Below are 27,942 nucleotides of genomic sequence, written 5' to 3' on the forward strand. Positions count from 1 at the left end.
CTATTTATTTTGACCATTGATATGTTAGCTATTAAAATGAGATTCAACAATAATATCAAGGGGCAAAAGATCCAGGACAAAGGTGTCATTGTACGCTGACGATTAATGTTTTCTTTTAAATCTGCATGTTGGATCCCTGCACAACCTCATAGATTATCTAGATAATGTATCTAACCTCTCTGGATTACAACTGAATTATGATAAATGCAGTATGCAGTAAAAACAACACATTTCCAATATCCTCGCCCTCACTGAAATTCTGTAATTATTTGATGGTCCGACCCCCTATCAACACTCTAACTTTTGAGCCTTGATTGAGCCTTGAATGAGCCTTGATTGAGCCTCCACCATGAATACTTATGTAAAGGTAATATTTCCTTTTTTTATATATATATATATAAATTAGCAGACATTTCTAAAAACCTGTTGTTGATTTGTCATTATGGGGTATTGTGTGTAGAAAATGTGGAAAAAGTCAAGGTGTCTGAATAATTTCCAAATGCACTGTACACTAGGATCAAATAGCCACAGTAACATACTTGGCCACTGGTAAAACTATAACTTAAAGTGGATACAGCCTCAGTGCTCACAGTAGACAAGCGCTGGAAGTTGCACAGAACTTTCACAATTTTCAAGTTTTCGCTCAACAGACCTGAAATTCTCCCAGTGACAAAATAAATTAGAGGGAACATTGCCCATTAGGTTTGCCGCCTTCTCTAAAAGTTGGCGTCTTATAGTAGAGAAATTAACATTAAAATCTCTGGCAACAGCTCTGGTGAACATTCCTGCAGTCAGCATGCCAATTGCACACTCCCTCAAAACTTGAGACATCTGTGGCATTATGTTGTGTGAAAAAAAATCACATTTTAGAGTGGCTTTATATTATCCCCAGCACAAGGTGGACCTGTGTAAGTATCATGCTGTTTAATCACCTTCTTGATATGCCACACCTGTCAGGTGGATGGATTATCTTGGCAAACAAGAAATGGTCACTAACAGGGATGTAAAAAATGAGTGTACAAAATTTGAGAGAAATAAGCTTTCTGGGATATTTAATTTCAGCTCATGAAACATGGGACCAACTACATGTTGCGTTTATATTTTTGTTCAGTATAATTGAAAAGCCCAGAATGTCCTCTCAAAGGGAGAACAGGACTTCATACAGTGGCTTTTATGCCCTCAGAGATAAAGACCAATAACTAATGTCCACTAGAGAGGACAGCAATGCATTGCTGGGTCTCAGGGGGATATGTCTTAGATGTTTTACCCTGGTTCAAATTTTCCCCTTGGGGCAATCATTAGGCTGTTGCACACGTCTGTCTGCCTACAGCACGTGACATGTGTTTACATCCTCTCAGCTGTGTTCCTTCGGAGTGAAGAACTTGCTGGTAGGCTAGTCACCACTTCACAAACTACAGCTCGTTAAACTAACTGACCTTGTTTTTTTTCCCCTTTGAAGTGCATCCACCCCTGGGACTGAGTTGATTCATTTGACTCGGCGCTGTGAGTATTTTCCAATCTAAAGTGCAATGTCAACGTTTTGTATGTTGTTAGAAAGTGGCTACTCGATAATGGTAGCTGACCAGCTCTAGCTCGTTAGCTACCACTGCTTTGTCTGAGTTGGTGACGCACAGACTTTGTTTGGGCCCGCATAATTAGCAATGTGCTAAACCTAATTTCAAGAGACTGTTGACATCTTTTTACAACAATGACTAGCTGTCACCTCGACTTAACCAACCCTTCCACCATGAATCGCAATGCATTTCTTTGCCGATTATTTCGTCAAGACTTCACTAGCTATTTTAGTTAACTAAGTTAGTTGATCATGGCCATCATTCGACTGAAAAGCAGCCATCGAGCAAGCTAGCTAGCGTTGGCAACGTTCACGATGTGACATGCTATTTGGTCCACATTTTCTAACGTTAACCTGCAATGCTGGTAGATATTAGCTATGGCCCTAACGTTGTGTGAAATGTGTTTTGTCACACTTTGCTTACATAACAATTACTAACCTGAAATGTTAGTTAGGGTAACTAAAATGTGTTGTCTGTCTTTCATGCATGATTAAAATAACGCATCACAACAACACGTACAGTAGGTTTAACCTAACGTTGGGTAACGCGTCGTTAGCAGATGCAATTTAGATAGTCAGCGGGCTACATTATGAAGCTAAATTCAATGTTATCAATGTGATAGTTATTAACCATAAATTATATCCTGCCCATTTCCTGTTATTGTTTTTCGGCCCCACCACACACAGTGCTGATATAGCTAACATGGTACACTCGTAAGATGATTGGCTAGAAAACGTTCACCCTGTGTCTGTACTAGAAAGCGGCTGATTGGTTTCAAATGTGTTATGTCAGACATGGATGCGAACTAGCCAATTAATACATTGTATCATCAGACTACAGTAGCTGCCTACAGAGGCTAAATTGTAATGTATCTGACAAAAACTCGCTGAGTTTTTTTCCCCCTCTAGATGTAGCTAGGCATATTCGTTTTAGCAAAATCCCATAGCTAGTTTGGAGAGCTACGTGAACAAACTAACATTAGGGTAGAGGACAGCCTACTGTCAAGTGTTCATTGACAAATTACTCTGTAGTACCAGGGGAAATAAAATTATATTTAAATTTCTACTGTCCCTGAATGACCCCTGACTTATCTTTTAATCATAATTTATTTACTATTTTCCCCCATCCGCACTTTCAGTAACACTGTACAACCTAGCAGCCTACATCTTGGCCCCATCCAGATAGAGCATGGCATTGTGTATAGATAGTTTCACTGAGCATGTTATTGGGTTGTCCCAGGATCGGTTACATGTTTCATCACCCTGCTCAGCCGGTTGTCCCTGTCTCGTTCTTAGATAGGCACATGACATGTCACTGCATGCTCTCTCCAGGGGTGATTCTCGAATTTGAAGACATTTGGGGCTTAGCCCAAAGCCATTAGGGGGGTCTGGGGGCATTCTTCCCCAGAAAAAAAAGGAATTTCAACAGCTAAATGCATGAATTTAGGGCACTTGGAGATGAACATTGAGAGATTAGATCTTCCCTCCTCCCAAAGCAGACACTGCCAATACTCAATTACAGTAGCAACTGTGAGACTCTGGAACACTCTCTACTTTGGAACACATATAGTGCATTTGGAAAGTATTCATACCCCTTTACTTTTTACACATTTTGTTACGTTACAGCCTTATTCTAAAATGTATCATTTTTTTCATTTTGTTTTATCTCTCATTGATCTATACACTACATAATACCCCATAATGACAAAGCGAAAATAGGTTTTTAGAACAGTGCATGTCAGAGCAAAAACCAAGCCATGATGTTGAAGGATTGTTCATAGAGCTCCGAGACAGGATTGCGTTCAGGCACAGATCTGGGGAAGGGTACCAAAACAATTCTGCAGCATTGAAGGTCCCCAAGAAGACAGTGGCCTCCATCATTCTTAAATGGAAGAAGTTTGGAACCACCAAGACTCTTCCTAGAGCTGGCCACACGGCCAAACTGAGCAATTGGGGGAGAAGGGCCAGGGAGGTGACCAAGAACCCAATAAAAGAGCTCCAAAGTTCCTCTGTGGAGATGGGAAAACCTTCCAGAAGGACAACCATCTCTGCAGAACTCCACCAATCTGGCCTTTGTGGTAGCGTGGCCAGGCTGAAGCCACTCCTCAGTAAAAGTTACATGACAGCCTGCTTGAAGGCATGTAAAGGACTGGGAGACTACTCAGGATCAAGGGAAAGATTAACAGAGCAAAGTGCAGAGAGATCCTTGATGAAAACCTGCTCCAGAGTGCTCAGGACCTCAGACTGGGGTGAAGGATGACCTTCCAACAGGACAATGACCCTAAGCAGACAGCCAAGACAATGTAGGAGTGGCTTCGTCTAAGCCTCTGAATGTCCTTGAGTGGCCCAGCCAGAGCCAGGATTTGAACCCATCGAACATCTCTGGGGAGACCTGAAAATAGCTGTGCAGCGACGCTCCCCATCCAACCTGACCGAGCTTGAGAGGATCTGCAGAGAAGAATGGTAGAAACTCCCCAAATACAGGTGTTCCAAGCTTGTAGCGTCATACCCAAGAAGACTTGAGGCTGTTATCGCTGCCAAAGGTGCTATAAATTTGCTAACATTTCTAATTGGGTTCAAGTTATTATGGGGTGTTGTGTATAGATTGAGGGGAAAAAAACGATTTAATACATCTTATAATAAGGCATTAACGTAACAAAATGTGGAAAAATTCAAGGGGTCTGAATACTTTCCGAATGTGCTGTACGTCAACAGTGTATTGCCCAAAACCCTTCAACTTCAAACAGACTCTGACCTGTCCAATGAGTATCTCTCTGTGCAGTAATTAGAATGCATAGAGCAGCTTTAGGTGATACACCCTCCTCTGCCTTTCTCCATCGCATTCTCTGTCTGTTGCTGTCTCTTGTCTGCCCTCCTCTCTTGTCTGCCCTCCGCTGTCTCTTTATAATGTCTGTTTTTATAGTTCACTCCGTTTTCTACTTGAGTCATCTCTCTCTCTCTCCCCCCCTGCGGCTGCATGCAGCTAACCACACCAAGCCCGGCCCCCTGTCACTCAAGGAGAGAGCAGTTGCTCAACCATGGAGTTACGAGTACTTTCTTGCCTTTAACCCTGCATGGTCAGATGAATGCAACAATTTTGGTGACCTGTATTATTTCACAATAGAGGTCGACCGATTAATCGTAATGGCCGATTAATTAGGGCCGATTTCAAGTTTTCATAACAATCGGAAATCTGTATTTTTGGGCGCCGATTAAATTATTATTATTTTTTTTTTATGTTTTTGTTTACACCTTTATTTAATCTTTATTTAACTAGACAAGTCAGTTAAGAACACATTCTTATTTTCAATGTCGGCCTAGGTGGGTTAACTGCCTCGTTCAGTGGCTGAAAGACAGATTTTCACCTTGTCAGCTCGGGGGATCCAATCTTGCAACCTTACAGTTAACTAGTCCAACGCAATAACGACCTGCCTCTCTCGTTGCACTCCACAAGGAGACTGACTGCCTGTTACGCAAATGCAGTAAACCAAGGTAAGTTGATAGCTAGCATTTAAACATATCTTATAAAAAACAATCAATCATAATCACTAGTTAACTACACATGGTTGATGATATTACTAGATATTATCTAGCATGTCCTGTGTTGCATATAATCTGACTGAGCATACAAGTATCTGACTGAGCAGTGGTAGGCAGAAACAGGCGCGTAAACATTCATTCAAACAGCACTTTCGTGCGTTTTGCCAGCAGCTCTTCGTTGTGCGTCAAGCATTGCGCTGTTTAACTTCAAACCTATCAACTCCCGAGATGAGGCTCGTGTAACCGAAGTGAAATGGCAGGCTAGTTAGCGCGCGCTAATAAGGTTTCAAACTTCACTTGCTCTGAGCCTTGAGGTGGTTGTTTCCCTTGCTCTGCATGGGTAACGCTGCTTCGATGTGGTGGCTGTTGTCGTTGTGTTGCTGGTTCGAGCCTAAGGAGGAGCGAGGAGAGGGACGGAAGCTATACAGTTACACTGGCAATACTAAAGTGCCTATAAGAATATCCAATAGTCAAAGGTTAATGAAATACAAATGGTATAGAGGGAAATAGTCCTATAATAACTACAACCTAAAACTTCTTACCTGGGAATATTGAAGACTCATGTTAAAAGGAACCACCAGCTTTCATATGTTCTCATGTTCTGAGTAAGGAACTGAAACGTTAGCTTTCTTACATAGCACATATTGCACTTTTACGTTCTTCTCCAACACTTTGTTTTTGCATTATTTAAACCAAATTTAACATGTTTCATTATCTACTTGAGGCTAAATTGATTTATTGATGTATTTTATTAAGTTAAAATAAGTGTTAATTCAGTATTGTTGTAATTGTCATCATTACAAATATTTTTTTTTATATAAATCGGGCCGATTAATCGGTATCGGCTTTTTTGGTCCTCCAATAATCGGTATCGGCGTTGAAAAATCATAATCGGTCGACCTCTATTTCACAAGCGTTCTATACACTATTAGTTTGTGTATCTTACAGTCTGCAAACTATCTGATAGTTTATTTTCTTAGCAACCATGCTATTTTGTTTGTTTTTTCACGTTGTTCGTAACTTGTTTTGTACGTAATGTTTCTGCTACCGTCTATTATGACCGAAAAGAGCTTCTGCACATCAGAACTGCGATTACTCATCTCAGGTTAGACAGAGTTTTTCTTCAATGAGTCGGACGGGAGGGATATACTACAGACACCCGACTGGGGCCAGATCCTCGCTGTAAACTGAGGAAAAAGATCAGGGTGCCTTGGCAGGATCAGGCGACGAGTGGCTAATCTGCCTTTGCCTTCTGTCCTGCTAGCTAACGTTCAATCGCTGGAAGATAAATGGGATGAACTGAAAGCACTTATATCCTACCAACTAAATACTGTAATGGCTTGTGTTTCACCGAGTCGTGGCTGAATGACAACATTAAGAACATACAGCTGGCTGGTTATACACTCTATCGGCAGGATAAAACAGCAGCCTCTGGTAAGACACAGGGCAGGGGCCTATGCATATATGTAAACAACAGCTGGTGCACAATCTCTATAAGGAAGTCTCAAGGTTTTGCTCGCCTGAGGTAGAGTATCTCATGATAAACTGGAGACCACACTATCTACCTAGAGAGTTTTCATCTGTATTTTTTTGTAGTGGTCCACATACCACCTCAGACCGATGCTGAAACTAAAACCGCACTCAATGAGCGATTGCTAGCACAGACTGGAATATGTTCTGGGATTCTTCCAATGGCATTGAGGAGTACACCAAATCAGTCACTGGCTTTATCAATAAGTGCATCGAGGACGTCATCCCCACAGTGACTGTACGTACATACCCCAACCAGAAGCCATGGATTACAGGCAACATTCACACTGAGCTAGAGGTTAGAGCTGCCGCTTTCAAGGAGCGGGACTCTAACCCAGAAGCTTATAAGAAACCCCGCTATGCCCCCGAAGAACCATCAAACAGGAAGCGTCAACACAGGACTAAGATCGAATCATACTACACCGGATCCGATGCTCGTCGGATGTGGTATGGCTTGCAAACTATTACTGACTACAAAGGGAAGCAACAATGAAACACGCATGAGTGTATCAGCTGTTCCGGACGACTGTGTGATCACGCTCTCCGCAGCCGATGTAAGACCTTTTAAAGAGGTCAACATTTAAAAGGCTGCAGGGCCAGACAGATTACTAGGACGTGTATTGCGAGCATGCACTGACCAACTGGCAAGTGTCTTCACTGACATTTTCAACCTCTCCCTGTCTGAGTCTATAATAGCAACATGTTTCAAGCAGACCACCATAGTTCCTGTGCCCAAGAACACCAAGGTAACCTGCCTAAATGACTAGCGGCCCGTAGCACTCACGTCTGAGGCCATGAAGTGCTTTAAAGGCTGGTCATGGCTCACATCAACACCATTATTCCAGAAACCCTAGACCCACTCCAATTTCCATACCGCATCAACAGATCCACAGATGATGCAATCTCTATTGCACTCCACACTGCCTTTTCACATCTGTACAAAAGGAACACCTACGTGAGAATGCTGTTTATTGATTACAGCTCAGTGTTCAACACCATAGTGCCCTCGAAGCTCATCGCTAAGGACCTTGACACTGAACACCTCCCTCTGCAACTGGATCCTGGAATTCCTGACAGGCCACCCCCAGGTGGTAAGGGGAGGTAACAATACATCTGCCACGCTGATCCTAAACACGGGGGCCCCTCCGGGGTGCGTGCTCAGTCCCCTCCTGTTCACTCATGACTGCACGGCCAGGCATGACTCCAACACCATCATTAAGTTTGCTGATGACACAACAGTGGTAATAGGCCTGATCACAGACAATGATGAGACAGCCTATAGGGAGGAGGTCAGATACCTGACTGTGTGGTGCAAGGACAACAACATCTCCCTCAACGTGATCAAGACAAAGGAGATGATTGTGGACTACAGGAAAAGGAGAACCAAACACTCGCCCATTCTCTTCGACGGGGCTGTAGTGGAGCAGGTTGAGAGCTTCAAGTTCCTTGGCCTCCACATCACCAACAAACTAACATGGTCCAACACACCACGACAATCGTGAAGAGGGCACGACAAAATCTACTCCTCCTCAGGAGACTGAAAATATTTGGCATGGGTCCTCAGATCCTCAAAGTTCTACAGCTGAACCATCGAGAGCATCCTGACGCGTTGTGTCACTGCCTGGTATGGCAACTGCTCAGCCTCCGATCGCAAGGCACTACATAATCTAGTGAGTACAGCCCAGTATATCACTTGGGCCAAGCTTCCTGCCATCCAGGACCTCTATACCAGGCAGTGTCAGAGGAAGTCCCTAAAAATTGTCAAAGACTCCAACCACCCTAGTCATAGACTGTTCTCTCTGCTACTGAACGGAAAGTGGTACCGGAGTGCCAAGTTACTTTAATAACTACCTACATGTACATATTACCTCAACACCGGTGCCCCCTCACATTGACTCTCTACCGGTACCACCTGTATATAGCCCCGCTATTGTTATTTACTGCTGCTCTTTAATTATTTGTTATTCTTATATTTTTGTTTTGTTGGTATTGTTTACCTGCATTGTTGGTTAAGGGCTTGTAAGCATTTCGCCTGTTTTATTTGGCGCATGTGACAATTAAAATTTTATTTTAAAATAATTTGTTCTAGCCGCTAATCGCTAGTTGGCTAGCTTGCTAAATGTACTAAGAGTCAGAGCAAACGTAGCTAGCTAATTCTGCCTGGTACCAGTGCTAGTGTAGGCCTAGATACGCATGTTTGAGCAATGTTATCTTATCAGAGAGGAATAGGCGAAGTATGAACATGTTGGCTAGCTAGGTACATGAAGTAAAAAGAACAATGTAAAAGTAGTGTAGCATCTAATTAGTGTCACCTGGAAACACTGAACAACACTTTGGTTCATACCCTGTTAATAATTCCTCCCTGGTTAATTCCTTCGTTGTCATGTCAAAACAACAATCTATTGAAGGTGCTGCCCGCTATATTCCAACTCTACAATTAGAATAATCATTATTTCCATGATTCCAACTAGAGGTTGACCGATTAATAGGAATGGCCGAATAATTAAGGCCGATTTCAAGTTTTCATAACAAACGGAAATCGGTGTTTTTGGACGCCGATTTTGCCAATTTAAAAAAAAAAACATACACTGCTCAAAAAACTAAAGGGAACACTTAAACAACACAATGTAACTCCAAGTCAATCACACTTCTGTGAAATCAAACTGTCCACTTAGGAAGCAACACTGATTGACAGTAAATGTCACATGCTGTTGTGCAAATAGAATAGACAACAGGTGGAAATTATAGGCAATTAGCAAGACACCCCCAATAAAGGAGTGGTTCTGCAGGTGGTGACCACAGACCACTTCTCAGTTAATATGCTTCCTGGCTGATGTTTTGGTCACTTTTGAATGCTGGCGGTGCTTTCACTCTAGTGGTAGCATGAGACGGAGTCTACAACCCACACAAGTGGCTCAGGTAGTGCAGCTCATCCAGGATGGAACATCAATGCGAGCTGTGGCAAGAAGGTTTGCTGTGTCTGTCAGCGTAGTGTCCAGAGCATGGAGGCGCTACCAGGAGACAGTCCAGTACATCAGGAGACGTGGAGGAGGCCATAGGAGGGCAACAACCCAGCAGCAGGACCGCTACCTCCGCCTTTGTGCAAGGAGGAGCACTGCCAGAGCCCTGCAAAATGACCTCCAGCAGGCCACAAATGTGCATTTGTCTGCTCAAATGGTCAGAAACAGACTCCATGAGGGTGGTATGAGGGCCCGACGTCCACAGGTTGGGTTTGTGCTTACAGCCCAACACCGTGCAGGACGTTTGGCATTTGCCAGAGAACACGAAGATTGGCAAATTCGTCACTGGCACCCTGTGCTCTTCACAGATGAAAGTCTGGAGACGCCGTGGAGAACGTTCTGCTGCCTGCAACATCCTCCAGCATGACCGGTTTGGCGGTGGGTCAGTCATGGTGTGGGGTGGCATTTCTTTGGGGGGCTGCACAGCCCTCCATGTGCTCGCTAGAGGTAGCCTGACTGCCATTAGGTACCGAGATGAGATCCTCAGACCCCTTGTGAGACCATATGCTGGTGCAGTTGGCCCTGGGTTCCTCCTAATGCAAGACAATGCTAGACCTCATGTGGCTGGAGTGTGTCAGCAGTTCCTGCAAGAGGAAGGCATTGATGCTATGGACTGGCCCGCCCGTTCCCCAGACCTGAATCCAATTGAGCACATCTGGGACATCATGTCTCGCTCCATCCACCAATGCCACGTTGCACCACAGACTGTCCAGGAGTTGGCGGATGCTTTAGTCCAGGTCTGGGAGGAGATCCCTCAGGAGACCATCCGCCACCTCATCAGGAGCATGCCCGGGCATTGTAGGGAGGTCATACAGGCACGTGGAGGCCACACACACTACTGAGCCTCATTTTGACTTGTTTTAAGGACATTATATCAAAGTTGGATGAGCCTGTAGTGTGGTTTTCCACTTTAATTTTGAGTGTGACTCCAAATCCAGACCTCCATGGGTTGATAAATTTGATTTCTATTGATAATTTTTGTGTGATTTTGTTGTCAGCACATCCAACTATGTAAAGAAAAAAGTATTTAATAAGAATATTTCATTCATTCAGATCTAGGATGTGTTATTTTAGTGTTCCCTTTTTTGAGCAGTATATATATTTTTTTATACCTTTATTTAACTAGGCAAGTCAGTTAAGAACACATTCTTATTTTCAATGATGGCCTAGGAAAGGTGGGTTAACTGCCTTGTTCAGGGGCAGAACGACAGATTTTCACCTTGTCTGCTCGGGGGAGCCAATCTTGCAACCTTACAGTTAACTAGTCCAATGCTCTAACCACCTGCCACCACTCTTGCACTCCACGAGGAGCCTGCCTGTTACTCGAATGCAGTAGAAGTCACGGTAAGTTGCTAGCTAGCATTTAAACTTATCTTATAAAAACAATCAATCATAATCACTAGTTATAACTACACATGGTTGATGATATTACAATTTTATCTAGCGTGTCCTGCGTTGCATATAATCGATGCAACGCTGTGGGATGATTTAACAAAAGCGCATTTGCGAAAAAAGCACAATCGTTGGATGACTGTACCTAACCATAAACACCAATGCCTTTCTTAAAATCAATACACAGAAGTATATATTTTTAAACCTGCTTATTTAGCTAAAAGAAATCCAGGTTAGCAGGCAATATTGACCAGGTGAAATTGTGTCGTTTCTCTTGCGTTCGTTGCACGCAGAGTCAGGGTATATGCAACAGTTTGGGCAGCCTGGCTCATTGTGAACTAATTTGCCAGAACTTTACGTAATTATGACATAACATTGAAGGTTGTAACAAGAATATTTAGACTTAGGGATGCCACCCGTTAGATAAAATACTGAAAGGTTCTGTATTTCACTGAAATAATAAATAGTTTCCGGATTCGACCATATTAATGACCAAAGGCTCATATTTCTGTGTGTTATGTTATAATTAAGTCTATGATTTGATAGAGCAGTCTGACTGAGCGATGGTAGGCAGCAGCAGGCTCGTAAGCATTCATTCACACAGCACTTTCGTGCGTTATGCCAGCAGCTCTTCGCAAGCACAGCGCTGTTTATGACTTCAGCCTAATGGCTGGTGTAACCGATGTGAAATGGCTAGCTAGTTAGCGGGGTGCGCGCTAGTAGCGTTTCAAACGTCACTCGCTCTGAGACTTGGAGTAGTTGTTCCCCTTGTTCTGCATGGGCAACGCTGCTTCGAGTGTGGCTGTTGTCAATGTGTTCCTGGTTCGAGCCCAGGTAGGGGCGAGGAGAAGAATGGAAGCTATACTGTTACACTGGCAATACTATAGTGCCTATAAGAACATCCAATAGTCAAAGGTATATGAAATACAAATGGTAATGGAGAGAAATAGTCCTATAAATACTACATTGACTACAACCTAACACCTCTTACCTTGGAATATTGAAGTCTCATGTTAAAAGGAGCCACCAACTTTCATATGTTCTCATGTTCTGAGCAAGGAACTCAATCGTTAGCTTTTTTTTACATGGCACATATTGCACTTTTACTTCTCCGACACTTTGTTTTTGCATTATTTAAACAAATTAAACATGTTTCATTATTTATTTGAGGCTAAATGGATTTTTATTGATGTATTATATTAAGTTAAAATAAGTGTTCATTCAGTATTGTTGTGTTGTAATTGTCATTATTACAAAAAAAATAATAAAAAATAAGTAAAAAATCGGTAGATTAATCGGTATCGGCTTTTTTTGGTCCTCCAATAATTGGTATTGAAAAATCAAAGTCGGTCGTCCTCTAATTTCAACAGTTCACTAATTAACTAAGGCTATATTTCTTTGGCCCGCTGCGTGGCACAGTGTTACAATTTTAATAAAAGTGCATAAATTGATGAATGCAGATTTGAGTTTTTTATGTATGTATATATATATATATTTTTTTTTGGGGGGGGGGGTGTAGATTTAACAGTATAAATGGAGAAAGCCCAATTGTGGAGAAAGCCTAATTGAAGTCGCATATACTTTGTGTTGCTACCCTAGGGTCATGAACTACTCATAAAGCAGCAGTGCTAGCTGTGCCACCAGAGACTGGGTTCGCGCCCAGGCTCTGTTGCAGCCGGCCGTGACCGGGAGGTCCGTCGGGCGACGCACAATTGGCCTAGCGTTGTCCGGGTTAGGGAGGGTTTGGCCGGTAGGGATATCCTTGTCTCATCACGCTCTAGTGACTCCTGTGGCGGGCCGGACGCAGTGCACTCTAACCAGGTCACCAGGTGCACAGTGTTTCCTCCGACACATTGGTGCAGCTGGCTTCAGGGTTGGATGCGTGCTGTGTTAAGAAGCAGTGCGGCTTGGTTGGGTTGTGTTTCGGAGGACGCATGGCTTTCGACCTTCGTCTCTCCCGAGCCCGTACAAGATAGTAACTTTTAACAATTGGATACCACGAAAAGGGGGTTAATTGTTTTGTTGTTTTTATAAAAAAATGCAAGTGTCCACATGACAGTGCAACACAACTCCAAACATGACTGACAAGAAGCTATTCTTCAAGAATCAATATGTACATATCATTCATTTATAAGTCCAAAAATGGATGTAGCAACTGCTGATTGCCCCTCTAAGGGACTATGCATTTTCAATGTTTTGTTCACCTACAATCTAACCACAAAGCTGTTCAAAGTTTATTTGTCATATATACAGTGCCTTGCGAAAGTATTCGGCCCCCTTGAACTTTGCGACCTTTTGCCACATTTCAGGCTTCAAACATAAAGATATACAACTGTATTTTTTTGTGAAGAATCAACAACAAGTGGGACACAATCATGAAGTGGAACGACATTTATTGGATATTTCAAACTTTTTTTAACAAATCAAAAACTGAAAAATTGGGCGTGCAAAATTATTCAGCCCCCTTAAGTTAATACTTTGTAGCGCCACCTTTTGCTGCGATTACAGCTGTAAGTCGCTTGGGGTATGTCTCTATCAGTTTTGCACATCGAGAGACTGACATTTTTTCCCATTCCTCCTTGCAAAACAGCTCAAGCTCAGTGAGGTTGGATGGAGAGCATTTGTGAACAGCAGTTTTCAGTTCTTTCCACAGATTCTCGATTGGATTCAGGTCTGGACTTTGACTTGGCCATTCTAACACCTGGATATGTTTATTTTTGAACCATTCCATTGTAGATTTTGCTTTATGTTTTGGATCATTGTCTTGTTGGAAGACAAATCTCCGTCCCAGTCTCAGGTCTTTTGCAGACTCCATCAGGTTTTCTTCCAGAATGGTCCTGTATTTGGCTCCATCCATCTTCCCATCAATTTTAACCATCTTCCCTGTCCCTGCTGAAGAAAAGCAGGCCCAAACCATGATGCTGCCACCACCATGTTTGACAGTGGGGATGGTGTGTTCAGCTGTGTTGCTTTTACGCCAAACATAACGTTTTGCTTTGTTGCCAAAAAGTTCAATTTTGGTTTCATCTGACCAGAGCACCTTCTTCCACATGTTTGGTGTGTCTCCCAGGTGGCTTGTGGCAAACTTTAAACAACACTTTTTATGGATATCTTTAAGAAATGGCTTTCTTCTTGCCACTCTTCCATAAAGGCCAGATTTGTGCAATATACGACTGATTGTTGTCCTATGGACAGAGTCTCCCACCTCAGCTGTAGATCTCTGCAGTTCATCCAGAGTGATCATGGGCCTCTTGGCTGCATCTCTGATCAGTCTTCTCCTTGTATGAGCTGAAAGTTTAGAGGGACGGCCAGGTCTTGGTAGATTTGCAGTGGTCTGATACTCCTTCCATTTCAATATTATCGCTTGCACAGTGCTCCTTGGGATGTTTAAAGCTTGGGAAATCTTTTTGTATCCAAATCCAGCTTTAAACTTCTTCACAACAGTATCTCGGACCTGCCTGGTGTGTTCCTTGTTCTTCACGATGCTCTCTGCGCTTTTGACGGACCTCTGAGACTATCACAGTGCAGGTGCATTTATACGGAGACTTGATTACACACAGGTGGATTGTATTTATCATCATTAGTCATTTAAGTCAACATTGGATCATTCAGAGATCCTCACTGAACTTCTGGAGAGAGTTTGCTGCACTGAAAGTAAAGGGGCTGAATAATTTTGCACGCCCAATTTTTCAGTTTTTGATTTGTTAAAAAAGTTTGAAATATCCAATAAATGTTGTTCCACTTCATGATTGTGTCCCACTTGTTGTTGATTCTTCACAAAAAAATACAGTTTTATATCTTTATGTTTGAAGCCTGAAATGTGGCAAAAGTTCGCAAAGTTCAAGGGGGCCGAATACTTTCGCAAGGCACTGTACATGGAGTATATAGTACAGTGAAATGTTTACTTGCAGGTTAACCTCTCGACAATGCAAAACAATAGAACAAGTAGCTAAGTGAATAAAGAGAAATAAACACTCAAGTAGTGACAGCCTATATAAAAAAATATCAGACATGAGCCAAGCATGTTTACATGTAGAATGGAATAGGTTATGATTCATTTCATTTTGTTAGTTCTACCACCTCAACATAGCTCATTTTAAACTGGGTTAAATATTGTCTGTGTGTGTGTGGTAAAGTTCAGCTTCAGTCCACAGGGGGGCACAGTGGCACTGTCGGAAGATACTTTTGGTCATGTAGTGCATGTGGACACCTGCTCATAGAACATCTCATTCCAAAATCATGGGCATTAATAGGGAGTTGGTCCCCCTTTGCTGCCTGCACTCTTCTGGGAAGGCTTTCCGCTAGATGTTGGAATGTTGCTTGGAGGACTTGCTTCCATTCAGCCACGAGCATTAGTGAGGTCGGGCACTGATGTTGGGTGATTAGGTCTGGCTAGCCGTTTGGCGTTCCAATTCGTCCCAAAGGTATTCGATGGGGTTGAAGTCAGGGCTCTGCAGGCCTGTCAAGTTCTTCCACACCAATCTCACCAAACCATTTCTGTATGGACCTTGCTTTGCTCACAGGGGCATTGTCATGCTGAAACAGGAAAGGGCCTTCTCCAAGCTCTTGTCACAAAGTTGGAAGCATAAAATCGTCTAGAATGTAATTGTATGCTGTAGCGTTAAGATTTCCCTTCACTGGAACTAAGGGGCCTAGCCCGAACCATGAAAAACAGCCCCAGACCATTATTCCTTCTCCACCAATCTTTACAGTTGGCACTATGCAATGGGGCAGGTAGTGTTCTCCTGGCATCCGCCAAACCCAGATTCGTCTGTCAGACTACCAGCAGGTGAAGCGTGATTCATCACTCCAGAGAACGCGTTTCCACTGCTCCGGAATACAATGGCTTTACAACTCTCTAGCTGATGCTTGGTATTGCACATGGTGATCTTACATGCTGAACACACCACCTGTGTTGCGTGTGTTGCAATTTTTTTTTACACATACATGTTATTCAATCATTGCACCCACACTGCTCGCCCATGTCAACAAGCGTCTTAGTAGCCAGGCGCTAAAATAGATCTTGTTTCTGCTAAGCCTGCTTCTCCCTTCTCCTCATTGGTTTTTAGGAGCATATACCCACGTGGGTGATTTGAAAGATGGTCCACACTCCAGTTGTGGTAATGCACCTTTTAAAGCTGTTGCCAACTGCCAAATTAAGTCCAAAGAAGAATAAACCTGAAGGATGAGAGATTACTAGAAAACAAACATTTACCCTTCTATCTGTGGATTAATTGTCAGAGTAGAGGACCTTGTGCATTTCAGGTGAAATAACAACCCAATGTTTATATCTCCAGGACAAATTATCTAGCAACAGAAAGCTAACTAGCTAAATTGTCATAAATGTTTAATGCTTTTTGACCTGTCCCCTAAACAAGGCAGTTAACCCACTGTTCCTAGGCCGTCATTGTAAATAAGAATTTGTTCTTAACTGACTTGCCTAGTTAAATAAAGGTTAAATAAAAAAAAAATACAAATATGGCTGGTTCAGAGTTCGTTTTGATATTTCAACCTGCGTGTCCTGATCGCGTCTGATGTGGGTGAACAAAATCCACATGCTCGCCCGGTCTAGTCAGCATGTTACGCTTGTGTGCGACTGCTCGGCCATGGAAACCCATTTCATGAAGCTCCAGATGAACAGTTCTTGTGCTGACGTTGCTTCCAGAGGCAGTTTGGAACTCTGTATTGAGTGTTGGAACCGAGGACAGACGATGGTGGTCCCATTCTGTGAGCTTGTGTGGTCTACCACTTCGTGGCTGAGCCATTGTTGCTCCTAGATGTTTCCACTTCACAATAACAGCGCTAGTTAGCTGGCTAGTTAATGTAGCCAAAGATTATAGGGTCCCCTAGGAAACACTGAACATCACTTTGGTTCCTACCCTGTCACAATAACGCGTCATTCGTTGTTCAACACTATGCAAAGTGCCCACTGTTATTTACATTACAAGTATAGAATCGGAATAAACATTCTATTTCCATGATTTCAAAAGTTCACCCAAGTGTTTTGATCTAAATCGCAATTGAAACATTTGGTTAAAAATAAAGCCTAATATTTTTGCCCATATCTTGGCAGTGTGGAAATTATCTGAAATGAGTGCAGGAAATGCAGAAATTGATGGAAATACAGGAAATAATTGTAGGTTGAAGTTGAATTGAACAGTATTAACCAATCAAAATGGAGAAAGACCCATTGAAATAGTTTAGAATATATGTGTTGCCACCCTAGAGTCATGCACTACTTATAAAGCAAATGTATAACTTTTATTAGTCAAAACATAAGACCAATTTGAAAAATACCATTATGATATTTTGGCCATATCGCCCAGCCCTACTCTAGCAGGGAGGATATTTGACAAACTGACTTGTTGGAAAGGTGGCATCCTGTGATGGTCCCATGTTGAAATCCACTGAGCTCTTCAGTAAGGCCATTCTACTGCCAATGTTTGTCTATGGAGATTTGCATGGCTGTGTGCTTTATTTTATACACCTGTCAGCAACCGGTGTAGCTGAAATAGCCAAATCCACTCATTTGAAGTGATGTCCATATACTTATAGATATATCATACATATGATAGAGATATCTCTATATCTAAAGGTTCAAGACTGAATCAAAAACATGTAGGGATGAAGCCCAGGCCTAATGATGCCACTGGCTCTCTTGACTTCACTAAAAGCCCAGTAGGTCAACTCAGGCACACATTCTGTTTAACCATGTCAAATGATCACGATTTGTCGTTAAATCTGGGTCACGTTATGTAGGCAAATGTTAGTTTTGCCGATTTTAGAAATGTATCTTAATAGAGCTGACTATTAACTTCTACCTGTTATAGTCCACAACTTTGTGCCCTGCTGAATGTTTACATAGTTCCGCAGCCAGTCCACAAGGTGGCGCAGCACCACTCTTACTCTTTGTGGTGCACCCTGCATGGCTATGCATTTCAGGGAGGGTTTAAAGAGCAAGGACAAAAAGCTGCTTCTGTAACACCGTACGGTACTATCACATGTCGGTGAGAATGAAGCAATTATTTATTTTTCCAGTGTGTGAACGAACAGCCAATGGAAAATGACCTCTCCACAAGGCCTAGCCTGCTAGCTGCTACTTCTACAATGTCACCTCCGAATGTAATCTTTATTAGCTGACTCGGGATATGTCAGGTGGAGATGCTGAGAAAGCAAGTAGAGAATTCAAGACGTTTCTTCTTCCTCTGCTGCATCTCTCATAAATGGGCATTTTAACTTCAATTATTAGTTGCTCCCTGTCCTGTAGTGATTTTCATGCTTCATCATAAGACTATACTTACGTTTTATGGTATTATGAATGAATATCTCATTGTGGTTAACATGCATGAACTCATGAGGATTTTGGATACATTTTGCCTCTACCGTTTAATGTGCTTACGAGGTAGTTCACTAGATATCAAAGACTGAGCACCAAAGGGACATAACTGACGATATCTGAATTGAAGTAGAGTTTGAAAAACGTATATAAGTGTCACTCCACAATAATTGACAATACAAAATACAGTTAACACACACACATTGTGGACCACTCAAATAGGGTTTTGAAATGCACACAAAAATCTGTCAAACATGGTACAGTATTTCCTTTTGCATCATCTATAAAACTCACCTCAATGCACATGTATGTATAAACAAAGTACAGTAGATGAAAAGATATTTAGGCACTTTAAAAAGAAAGGGTGTTGTTACCTGATGAAATGCCGCACTTTGTTTTAATCTAGACTGTTAAAATTATTGTTTTGGCTGGGCAGCTGATGAAAAATACATTCCCTAATGTCATTGTATAACCCACAGTAAAGCAAGGCATGGGCTTCCAATACATTTGATTTATCATTTTATTTAACATGGCAAGTCAGTTAAGAACAAAATCTTATTTACAATGACGGCTTACCAAAAGGCGAAAGGCCTCCTGTGGGGACAGGGGTTGGGTTAAAAATACATTTTTAATAAAAAATATACGACAAAACACACTTCACGACAAGAGAGACAACACTACATAAAGAGAGACCTAAGACGACAACACATGGTAGCAGCACAAAACAGGGTACACTCATTATTGGGCACAGACAACCGCACAAGAGGTTAGAGACAACAATACATCACGCAAAGCAGCCACAACTGTCAGTAAGAGTGTTCCATGATTGAGTCTTTGAATGAAGAGATTGAGATTAAACTGTCCAGTTTGAGTGTTTGTTGCAGCTCGTTCCAGTCGCTAGCAGCAGCGAACTGAAAAGACAAGCGACCCAGGGATGTGTGTGCTTTGGGGACTTTTAACACAACGTGACTGGCAGAATGGGTGTTGTATGTGGAGGATGAGGGCTGCAGTAGATATCTCAGATAAGGGGGAGTGAGGCCTAAGAGGATTTTATAAATAAGCATCAACCAGTGGGTCTTGCGACAGGTATACAGAGATGACCAGTTTACAGAGGAGTACAGAATGCATTGATGTGTCGTATAAGGAGCATTGGTGGCAAATCTGATGGCCGAATGGTAAAGAACATCTAGCCGCTCGAGAGCACCCTTACCTGCCGATCTATTAATTACGTCTCCGTAATCTGGCATGGGTAGGATGGTCATGTGAATCAGGGTTAGTTTGGCACCTGGGGTGAAAGAGGAGAGATTACGATAGAGGAAACCAAGTCTAGATTTAACTTTAGCCTGCGGCTTTGATATGTGCTGTGAGGACAGTGTACTGTCTAGCCATACTCCCAAGTACTTGTATGAGATGACTACCTCAAGCTCTAAACCCCCAGAGGTAGTAATCACACCTGTGGGAGAGGGGCATTCTTCTTACCAATCCACATTACTTTTGTTTTGGCGGTGTTCAGAACAAGGTTAAGGGTAGAGAACATCTTGTTGCACACACTAAGAAAGCTTTATTGTAGAGCGTTTAACACAAAATCTGGGGAGGGGCCAGCTGAGTATAAGACTGTATCATCTGCATATAAATGGATGAGAGAGCTTCCTACTGCCTGTTCTATGTTAATGTAAATTGAGAAGAGCGTGGGGCGTAAGTTTGAGCCTTGGTGTACACCCTTGGTGACAGGCAGTGGCTGAGACAGCAGATGTTCTAACTTTATACACTGCACTCTTTGAGAGAGGTAGTTAGTAAACCAGGTCAAAGACCCCTAAGAAACACCAATACTCCTTAGCCGGCACACAAGAATGGAATGTTCTACCGTATCAAAAGCTTGGGCCAAGTCAACATTGCTTAGAATCAAGGGCATCATCATTGAGGACCTTTAAGGTTGCAGTGACACATCCATAACCTGAGTGTAGACCAGATTGCATACCAGAGAGAAAGCCAGTCAGTTTATTATTGACATGTTTTTCCAACACTTTTGATAAAAAGGGCCGAATAGAAATAGGCCTTTTAATAGTTAGGATCAGCTTGTTCTCCCCACCTTTTAAATAAAGGATGAACCGTGGCTGCCTTCCAAACAATGGGAACCTCCCCGGAGAGGAGATACAGGCTTGGCGATTTATAGGGGCAGCAACCTTAAAGAAGACAGGGAGAAACTTTGTAGCAGGGCAGTGGAAAAAGAGGTCAGTGTAATTGAGAGTCAGAATCCCAAGTGTGGGAACCGTCTGTCCCACGGTTGGGTAAACAAGAAAGTTCATAGTCAACAAAGCATGCAGGAGTTATGAGGCAAAATGCACAGGGAAAAAAAATATAACGACTTGGGGCTAGCCATTGTAAGTTCAGAGTCACTCGCCCCAACAGTGTCTGTGTGCTTGGCAGAGAGGGGGGAGTGTGGTGGGGGTACCTGTACCAGACAGGGGGAGACAACCAGGGAAGACGGTGAACAGATCACCAGGTGGAATCCAAGCAGCAGTGCAGCAGGCAACGGGAGTAGGTGTCACACCCACTTGGGAGAAGCTTTTATTACAGTAGATGATCTCTGAACAGCAGGAGGGGGGCTTCAAGGCCTCCGGATTTGGGTGGGGTAGCCTGTGATTTGTTGGGCTCAAAGGCTTCGACATTTGAAGTTGTATTTGGTCTGTCTCAGTTCCAGGTTGGATGGTGTATTAATCATTCCAGGTCATTTTTTCCAAAATTAGGTTGTAGTTTTGTAGTTTAGACCTGGAGTGAAGGTTATGCTGTGGAGGGTAGCATCCTGTATTTGTCCCTGCCGAAGAATCCAAGTTGATCTATCTTTTTGTAAAAAAAAACATGTTGAATAATGTGAGCTCACATGCAGCTGTGTCTCTCTCTTTCTCTCTCTCCCTCCACTTCTACAGTTAAAATGGATGCATAGTTACAAAAGGTACAGACACATTTATCTAGAGGAATGTTTGTGTATCGACCAGTCTCAATAGTGAAAGGGACCACTCCACATCAACATTTAGCAAAAGAGCTTTGATATTGCTTGGATAAATCTCTATGCACATATGGTTCTGTCCCAAAAGTGCATTTAAAAAGGATTGTTTCTTCCGGGTATTGACCAGTTGAATAGCATGCCTATGCATTTCTCTGCGTAGTCTCCATCTGTAACTACATGGATCATTCCTTCTGGGTCTATCCACAGACTGACATCCCCTGCTATCTTCTAATCTTACACCTCTCAACATTGTCTCCCTCTCTCTCTCAATTCCCTAGAGTTAGCCTGTCTTCATATGACGATGGTGTGAAGTGGCCCCAAGGGAAGAAGAAGAACACAATCCCTCAGGTGTCCTCTTCATCTTTCCATGCCACATTAAGACAACAACCCAGCGCTCCACTTGTGGAAAGAAGAGTTTTGCACCTGCTTTTTGTTCTACGGTTTATTTTTCGCCATGGGGGGTGCGGTGAGTGCTGGGGAGGACAACGATGATCTGATTGACAACCTGAAGGAGGCACAGTACATCCGTTCGGGCTACGTGGAGCAGGCCTTCAGGGCCATCGACCGCGGGGACTACTACCTGGTTGGCTGCAGGTACTACAGTACCCATAATGCTCTGCACAGCATATTCAGTTTTGCCTTGGGGGAGAATCCTAACTTGCATTGATGTACATTGAAGAATTGAGTGGAAGTTACGATTTGCCTCTTAGTAAAGATGTTCCTGAAGCTAACACTTTATCAATACTGCAGGGATAATGCCTACAAGGACCTGGCTTGGAAGCATGGCAACATTCACCTGTCTGCCCCCTGTATCTACTCTGAGGTGATGGAGGCGCTGAAGCTGCAGCAGGGACTGTCCTTCCTCAACCTGGGCAGTGGGACTGGGTACCTCAGCACCATGGTGGGACTCATCATAGGTAATGATGCTGCTGTCCCCCCCCCCCCCCCCCTGATGAGTTAACCTATGCTTAAATAACACACATGAACAGCATATGAAGTCAAACACAGACTCACATCTTCTTTCATAAATGATATGTAATTACTGATAATGAAATTTAAAAATGCTGATTATTTTTATTTTTTAAAATGTGTAGGTCCATTTGGAGTGAACCATGGAGTTGAGCTCCACAGGGATGTGGTGGATTACGCCAAGGAGAAACTGGATAACTTCATCAAGAATAATGACAGCTTTGATAAGTAAGTTGGATGCTTAATCAAAGTGTTACAAATGTTATGTAGCGTGTAATGGTGCATGCAGTGAAACTCTAGTTAAATAACTAGCTGCAGTTCAGTTAGTATTTATGTGCCTGCCAATTCCCAAACATGGAAATTGCCGCCTTAAGATTGTGTCTTGCAAATGGAATGCATTTGAAAGTGTTCAAATCTGTTTGTTTATTTTTACACTTCTTCTCAGACTGATAGAAAAACGAGTTGGCTTACTTGTATTACTTTTTTATTTTGTTTTTGTCAGGTTTGAGTTCTGTGAACCCATCTTCACAGTGGGCAACTGTCTGGAGATCTCGTCAGACAGTCGCCAATACGACCGTATCTACTGTGGTGCGGGGGTGCAGAAGGATCATGAAAATTACATGAAGATCCTGCTCAAAGTGGGGGGTATTCTAGTGATGCCTATAGAAGATCAGGTAAGCGGTAGAGAACGCCTCTGAATATTGCAGATGATGCTGATGATGATGATGATGATGCCGCCCCCATCGGGAATAACTTCATCTGCATCCGAAATGGCAACCTATTCACTGTAGTGTACTATTTTTGGCCCTGTTCAAAAGAAGTGCACTATTTGGACTAGTGTGCCGTTTCGGACGCAGATTAAGTGAAATCGCCGTGGCCTGCAATGACCAATGATGTTATGATTCCCAACTATCGTTATTGTGCATCAGAAGCCCCTGAACGGGGACTTTCACCATCAGTCTTCTCTATTTTGTCCTCCACGAAATTGGTAAATAGCAACAACACTTGAAAAATAATGACGTTGTGTGGCACTCAAGCAGGGAAGGGAACCCAAAACATGTTTTTAAGGGCTTGCAGAAGCCCACACAGTCCTCCATCCTGTGAATTGAAAAGTCAAGCTGCTTATGTTGTTTTTCTGAAAACGGCTGAAACTCCTACGTTGCCAGGTTGGTTTGGTGGTTCAATAAGGAGATACAAGGTTTTGATGAGGAGAAATTGAGGCCAAAGGGCTGTGGCAGCTTAAGAAGCTTAGGTCCACCACAGTTCCTCTGGATCAACGCCTCTACATCACGGCCAAAACCAGCTTTTTGTCAATTAGACATTTGATTTGAAAGCACCAATGTCCCTTTCTGGTGTGGAACTAAAAATGCATATAATACATGTGATGTTGTCCCTCTGTTGTCATGGTTATCGACTGTGTTGTTATCATGGCTGGTATAAGTTCCCCATTAGCTAGTGGAATGGTGGTGTTATTGTGGTTGGTATAACTTCTCTGTTGTCTCAATGGACTGATGCTGTTGTTATCGTGGTCGCTATACAGTAACTGTCACTCTTTTGTCTCTTGTTGCAGCTGACCCAGATCACCAGGACTGGTCAGTGTTCCTGGGAGAGTAAGAATATCCTGGCTGTGTCGTTCGCTCCTCTGGTCCAGCAGAACAGAGCTGATGGAAGCAAGCCTGATGCAGTAGAACTGCGTGAGTCCTCTACTCTATCCCCTGTTCTCTACTCTAACCCCCGGGTCTTATTCACTAGGCACCAAAAGGAAAAGAACTGAAACGGGGACAGAGTACCTGAATTCGTCCCCCCCCCCCCCCAAAAAAATACTTGTTTTCATTTTCCCTTTGCCACATTTTGCTACGGTGTGCATTAGTGAATATGAACCTGTTATTTTCTGTTCTGTTCTCTGTGAAAAGCCACATTAGAACAATTCCCCCTTTGTTTAGTTTTTCTATCTATCTTTTGAAGTGTAAAGTAATTTATTTAAAGTTAAAAGATGGATGTTTCAAAAAAGAAATTAATTAATAATAATAATAATATCTTTGCTTTGACTCTAGAGGCCTCACTGACCTGCAGGTTGGATACATAATACTACAAATTTCAAGCACTAATGGATTTTTCCATTACTTATTTTTCTGTAAATGAAGATGAAGTTTGTGCATTGATGTGTATTATTGATGTTTATATTCGTTTTTTTTGTGTTTGTTGTTATGAATGCAGGGCTCTTTTGAGAACGAGACTTTGGTCTCACCATGATTCCCTGTCGAAATAAAGGTTAAATAAGTATTGTCCCCAAATGACCAGACAATATCTGGAGCTCTTGTGTGCTGAATCGTAATAGAGAATTATATTTTGGTTAATGTGATTTGACCTGCCATCTTTTCCCCTCGTCTCCTCAGCCCCGGTGACGGTCAGGAGTCTTCAGGACCTGTCTCGCATCTACATCCGCCGCACCCTCCGAGATCTGACCAACGAGGAGAGCCCTGACAAAGGCCTGGTGCAGAGGGCGCCCCAGAAACGCAAGCGCAGGCGTTGCCGGCGGCGACGTATTAACACTTACGTCTTTGTGGGCAACCAGCTGATCCCCCAAGCCGTGGAGAGCGAGGAGGACGAACGGATCGAGGAGGAGCAGCACAAGGAGGTGCAGGAGAAGGAGGAGGAGAGAGACATTGGCAGCATTGAGATACTGAAGGCAGTAAATGTACTGCGAGATAAAATCATGACTTTACCTCTGCCTGAATCGCTGAAGGCCTATCTGTTACACTACCGAGACAAATGACTGATGGCTCAACCTGCTGGCATCCATTCTAATGGATGCAATGCCTGCTGAGATGCTTTTCCTCACTTTCCTGTGTTCTTTTTTTCAGTGCAGAATGATGTAGCATTATTTTTAATTTCTCTTAAAGGTGAACCTGGAATGGAGACCGAGAGACTTCCTGCTTGTCTTGGATACTATGATCTGTTTTTTTTATGTTGTCTATTGTTTTTGATTTTTGGATTTGTATATCAAAGCTTTATTTAAAAGCCTACTGAACGTTTTTCAAAGATTATATTTTGAGGATGTAGATTTTATCACATGTTAATATTCCAGCAAATTGTCACTAAATAAAATTGTATAAAATAAAAAATGCTAACTATATTTGTTAAGAATATGATAATGAAAATATCCATAATTTTACTGCAACTTTTTCTAGAAGCTTTAAAGAACTTATTACGGAATAAAGATGTACAATTACTGAATGGAAGAACCAGTGACAAATGCATGTACACCTCATATTATTTGAATCAAAGACTATTATGGAACATTTTATGAAACATTTTTTCTCATGAATCTTTGAAGGGGCAATTCTTTCATTGTTCTTTCCTCACACTGTTATGTTTGAGTAGAGTGATTTTTTTTTTAATGCTGCGTGATGACGAGAGATCAGTGGGACTCGGACTAGATTGCTTTGTGATTTCACCTAGAGGGCATTCGTAAATCTATCAGAAGTGTTACTTTTAGAATGGTTATATCCTCATATTTTATCTCACTTTGCTCTTAAGTAACATACATTAGGCTTTTATATGACTAGGCATTTTCATTTGGTGATACATTTTTATAGCCTTGAGTGATTTGTCCGGCAGACTTCTTTCCCCATATTTTTTTGCTGACTTGCAGAAGGGTTTATAATCATCATGCCAGCGGTTAGGCTACTGGGGAATCTAATTAATGAACATTTCTCTAATGGTGAATGAAAATGGCCTTCTCATAAATGTCTTGATCCGAGAATCTATTTTTCCCCCCGGCACAGCATCTCTAGTTCTTTATCATGACCTTTAGCACTTACAGTACTTCAGAACAAACAAGAACCCGCTTTGAACTCACAGGGGTATATGAGTCATATAATAATATTGTGCGGTGATAAGTGGTATGGATTCTCTTAAAGGTCATGTTTGTCATCTTTGGCCCACAAGACATCCACTCATGATCATTTGGAGGTGATGTCCAACATGATCAAAGGTGTACTATTACTTTCTATATTAAAAGAGGTGGTGTGTTTTTAAACCACAAAGAATGACCCGAGGCGGGTCATGGCACAAAAACCCACAGTACGTTCTTTGTACTGCATTTTCTATTTGCAGCAGTGCAAAATCACAACGATGGGAGATTTTTGTCATCCTTTCTCTGTACTGTTGGTGTATTCAACATAGCAAGCACCTTTTATTCTGTTGTCCTAAATCATGAAAAGAGAGTTGTCATCCTTGGGTTGATGTATGTGTTTTTACTGTGGACTGGATCAAATGACAAGACACATGGTATTTGAGTCAGGTAGCTGTACGTGTATCAATTACCATTTTATTGTGAGACTCCCAGTTTAAGAGATGGCTTTTAAAATGCCAAAACACCCCATCACATCCGCTCCTTCTCAAGTGATTCTTGTTTTATGGCAAAGTAAAAAGGGGACATTCTGACCACAGTGGCGTGCGTCTAAGAATGATTGGGTGCTTCTACAGTGCATTCCAGAAATGCTTGAAAAAGAATAGCATGCTCAATACCCATTGGTAGATGTCACGTTTGTATTAATATTTGACAGTTGTGTCACATTACTTGGAAATTCCTGATTGATCTGGCTTTGAAAGCATTTTTTATATTTCAATAGCTGAAATGATAGTTGTTGATTTATTATTGAGGTGAAATGTTGTATGAACATGACAACAGTACAGTAGCTGGTTATGATACGTTTGGTTATAAAATCATTTGGATTAGGTTTGCTTTGTTTGTTGTTGTAGCGCCTTCTTGCTGTCACAAGGCACTGCGGAGTCTTCTTGTATGTAGATCCAAACTCCACTTGTGTTAGTTCTATGGCTAAACAGGCATGTGCTCAAAGCCTTCCATCTTGTTCTGGTGTAGTGTATACTATTTGGGTTTAACATGGGGTTAGTTGATTTCTATATATTGGTTATTGTATTTTGTGAAGATCCTGTAGACCTTTTTCCATCATGACCTGAGCAGTGTTCGTATTGCCAGGAAAACGTTTGAATTGTAAGCAATAATACATAAATGACTTTAACTACAAAAAAAGAGGAAGCAGCAGAACCGTATGGCTCTGATTGGCAAAAACAACACATTTTTTATAGTCATCCTTTTGAAAAATCAAATCTCTGAAAAATGCAGAGATGCTAAATTATGTACACATGAAACTGTTGAAATCATTATTTACAATTGGTAAAACGGCAAAGTTATGGTTGGACATAGTTCAGGAGTCATATTACCCCCATGTACCAGAGGTGATGCGTTATCATATGTACAGTAATACTTGATAGGATTGTTTGGTTCCCCAAATGGTCCCCACAGTAAAGACCCAATTCCAAGCCTATGTTTTGGTCTTGCCCTCAATCTATTTGTAGTAAGGCAGAACTATTGTTCTGTTTTTTTTTCTCCTTTATCAGGCTCTTGTTGATATCTCAAAGTGTGATTGATGGCAGTTCATTGTTGAAATGGTGTCAGTTGTTCCCTCTGTACATGTTTCGGCATACACAAAATAAAGGTCACAGACTTCATATTTTGCCTCTGTTTAAATCATTAATGCCTTCCCAC

The 27,942-nt window shown here is 42.1% G+C and overlaps 1 protein-coding gene across 1 annotated transcript; it reads left to right on the plus strand.

Annotated features, from left to right (window-relative positions):
- Positions 1 to 1,194: 1,194 nt before the first annotated feature.
- Positions 1,195 to 27,907, plus strand: pcmtd1 (protein-L-isoaspartate (D-aspartate) O-methyltransferase domain containing 1). The gene is made up of 7 exons (XM_021589230.2): positions 1,195 to 1,503; positions 21,677 to 21,992; positions 22,149 to 22,315; positions 22,493 to 22,595; positions 22,870 to 23,041; positions 23,938 to 24,061; positions 24,764 to 27,907. The coding sequence occupies exons 2-7, from the start codon at positions 21,853 to 21,855 to the stop codon at positions 25,141 to 25,143; spliced, it is 1,086 nt and encodes a 361-aa protein (XP_021444905.2). The 5' UTR covers positions 1,195 to 1,503; positions 21,677 to 21,852; the 3' UTR covers positions 25,144 to 27,907.
- Positions 27,908 to 27,942: the final 35 nt, after the last annotated feature.

The sequence above is a fragment of the Oncorhynchus mykiss genome, chromosome 28, assembly GCF_013265735.2.
Source record: "Oncorhynchus mykiss isolate Arlee chromosome 28, USDA_OmykA_1.1, whole genome shotgun sequence".
Classification (NCBI taxonomy): Eukaryota; Metazoa; Chordata; class Actinopteri; order Salmoniformes; family Salmonidae; genus Oncorhynchus; species Oncorhynchus mykiss.

Coding starts and splice junctions, on each gene's coding strand:
- pcmtd1 (XM_021589230.2), top strand. CDS start 21,853: ATGGGGGGTGCGGTGAGTGCTGGGGAGGACAACGATGATCTGATTGAC. Junction 22,316..22,492: donor CATGGTGGGACTCATCATAG/GTAATGATGCTG, acceptor TAAAATGTGTAG/GTCCATTTGGAGTGAACCAT. Junction 22,596..22,869: donor AATAATGACAGCTTTGATAA/GTAAGTTGGATG, acceptor TGTTTTTGTCAG/GTTTGAGTTCTGTGAACCCA.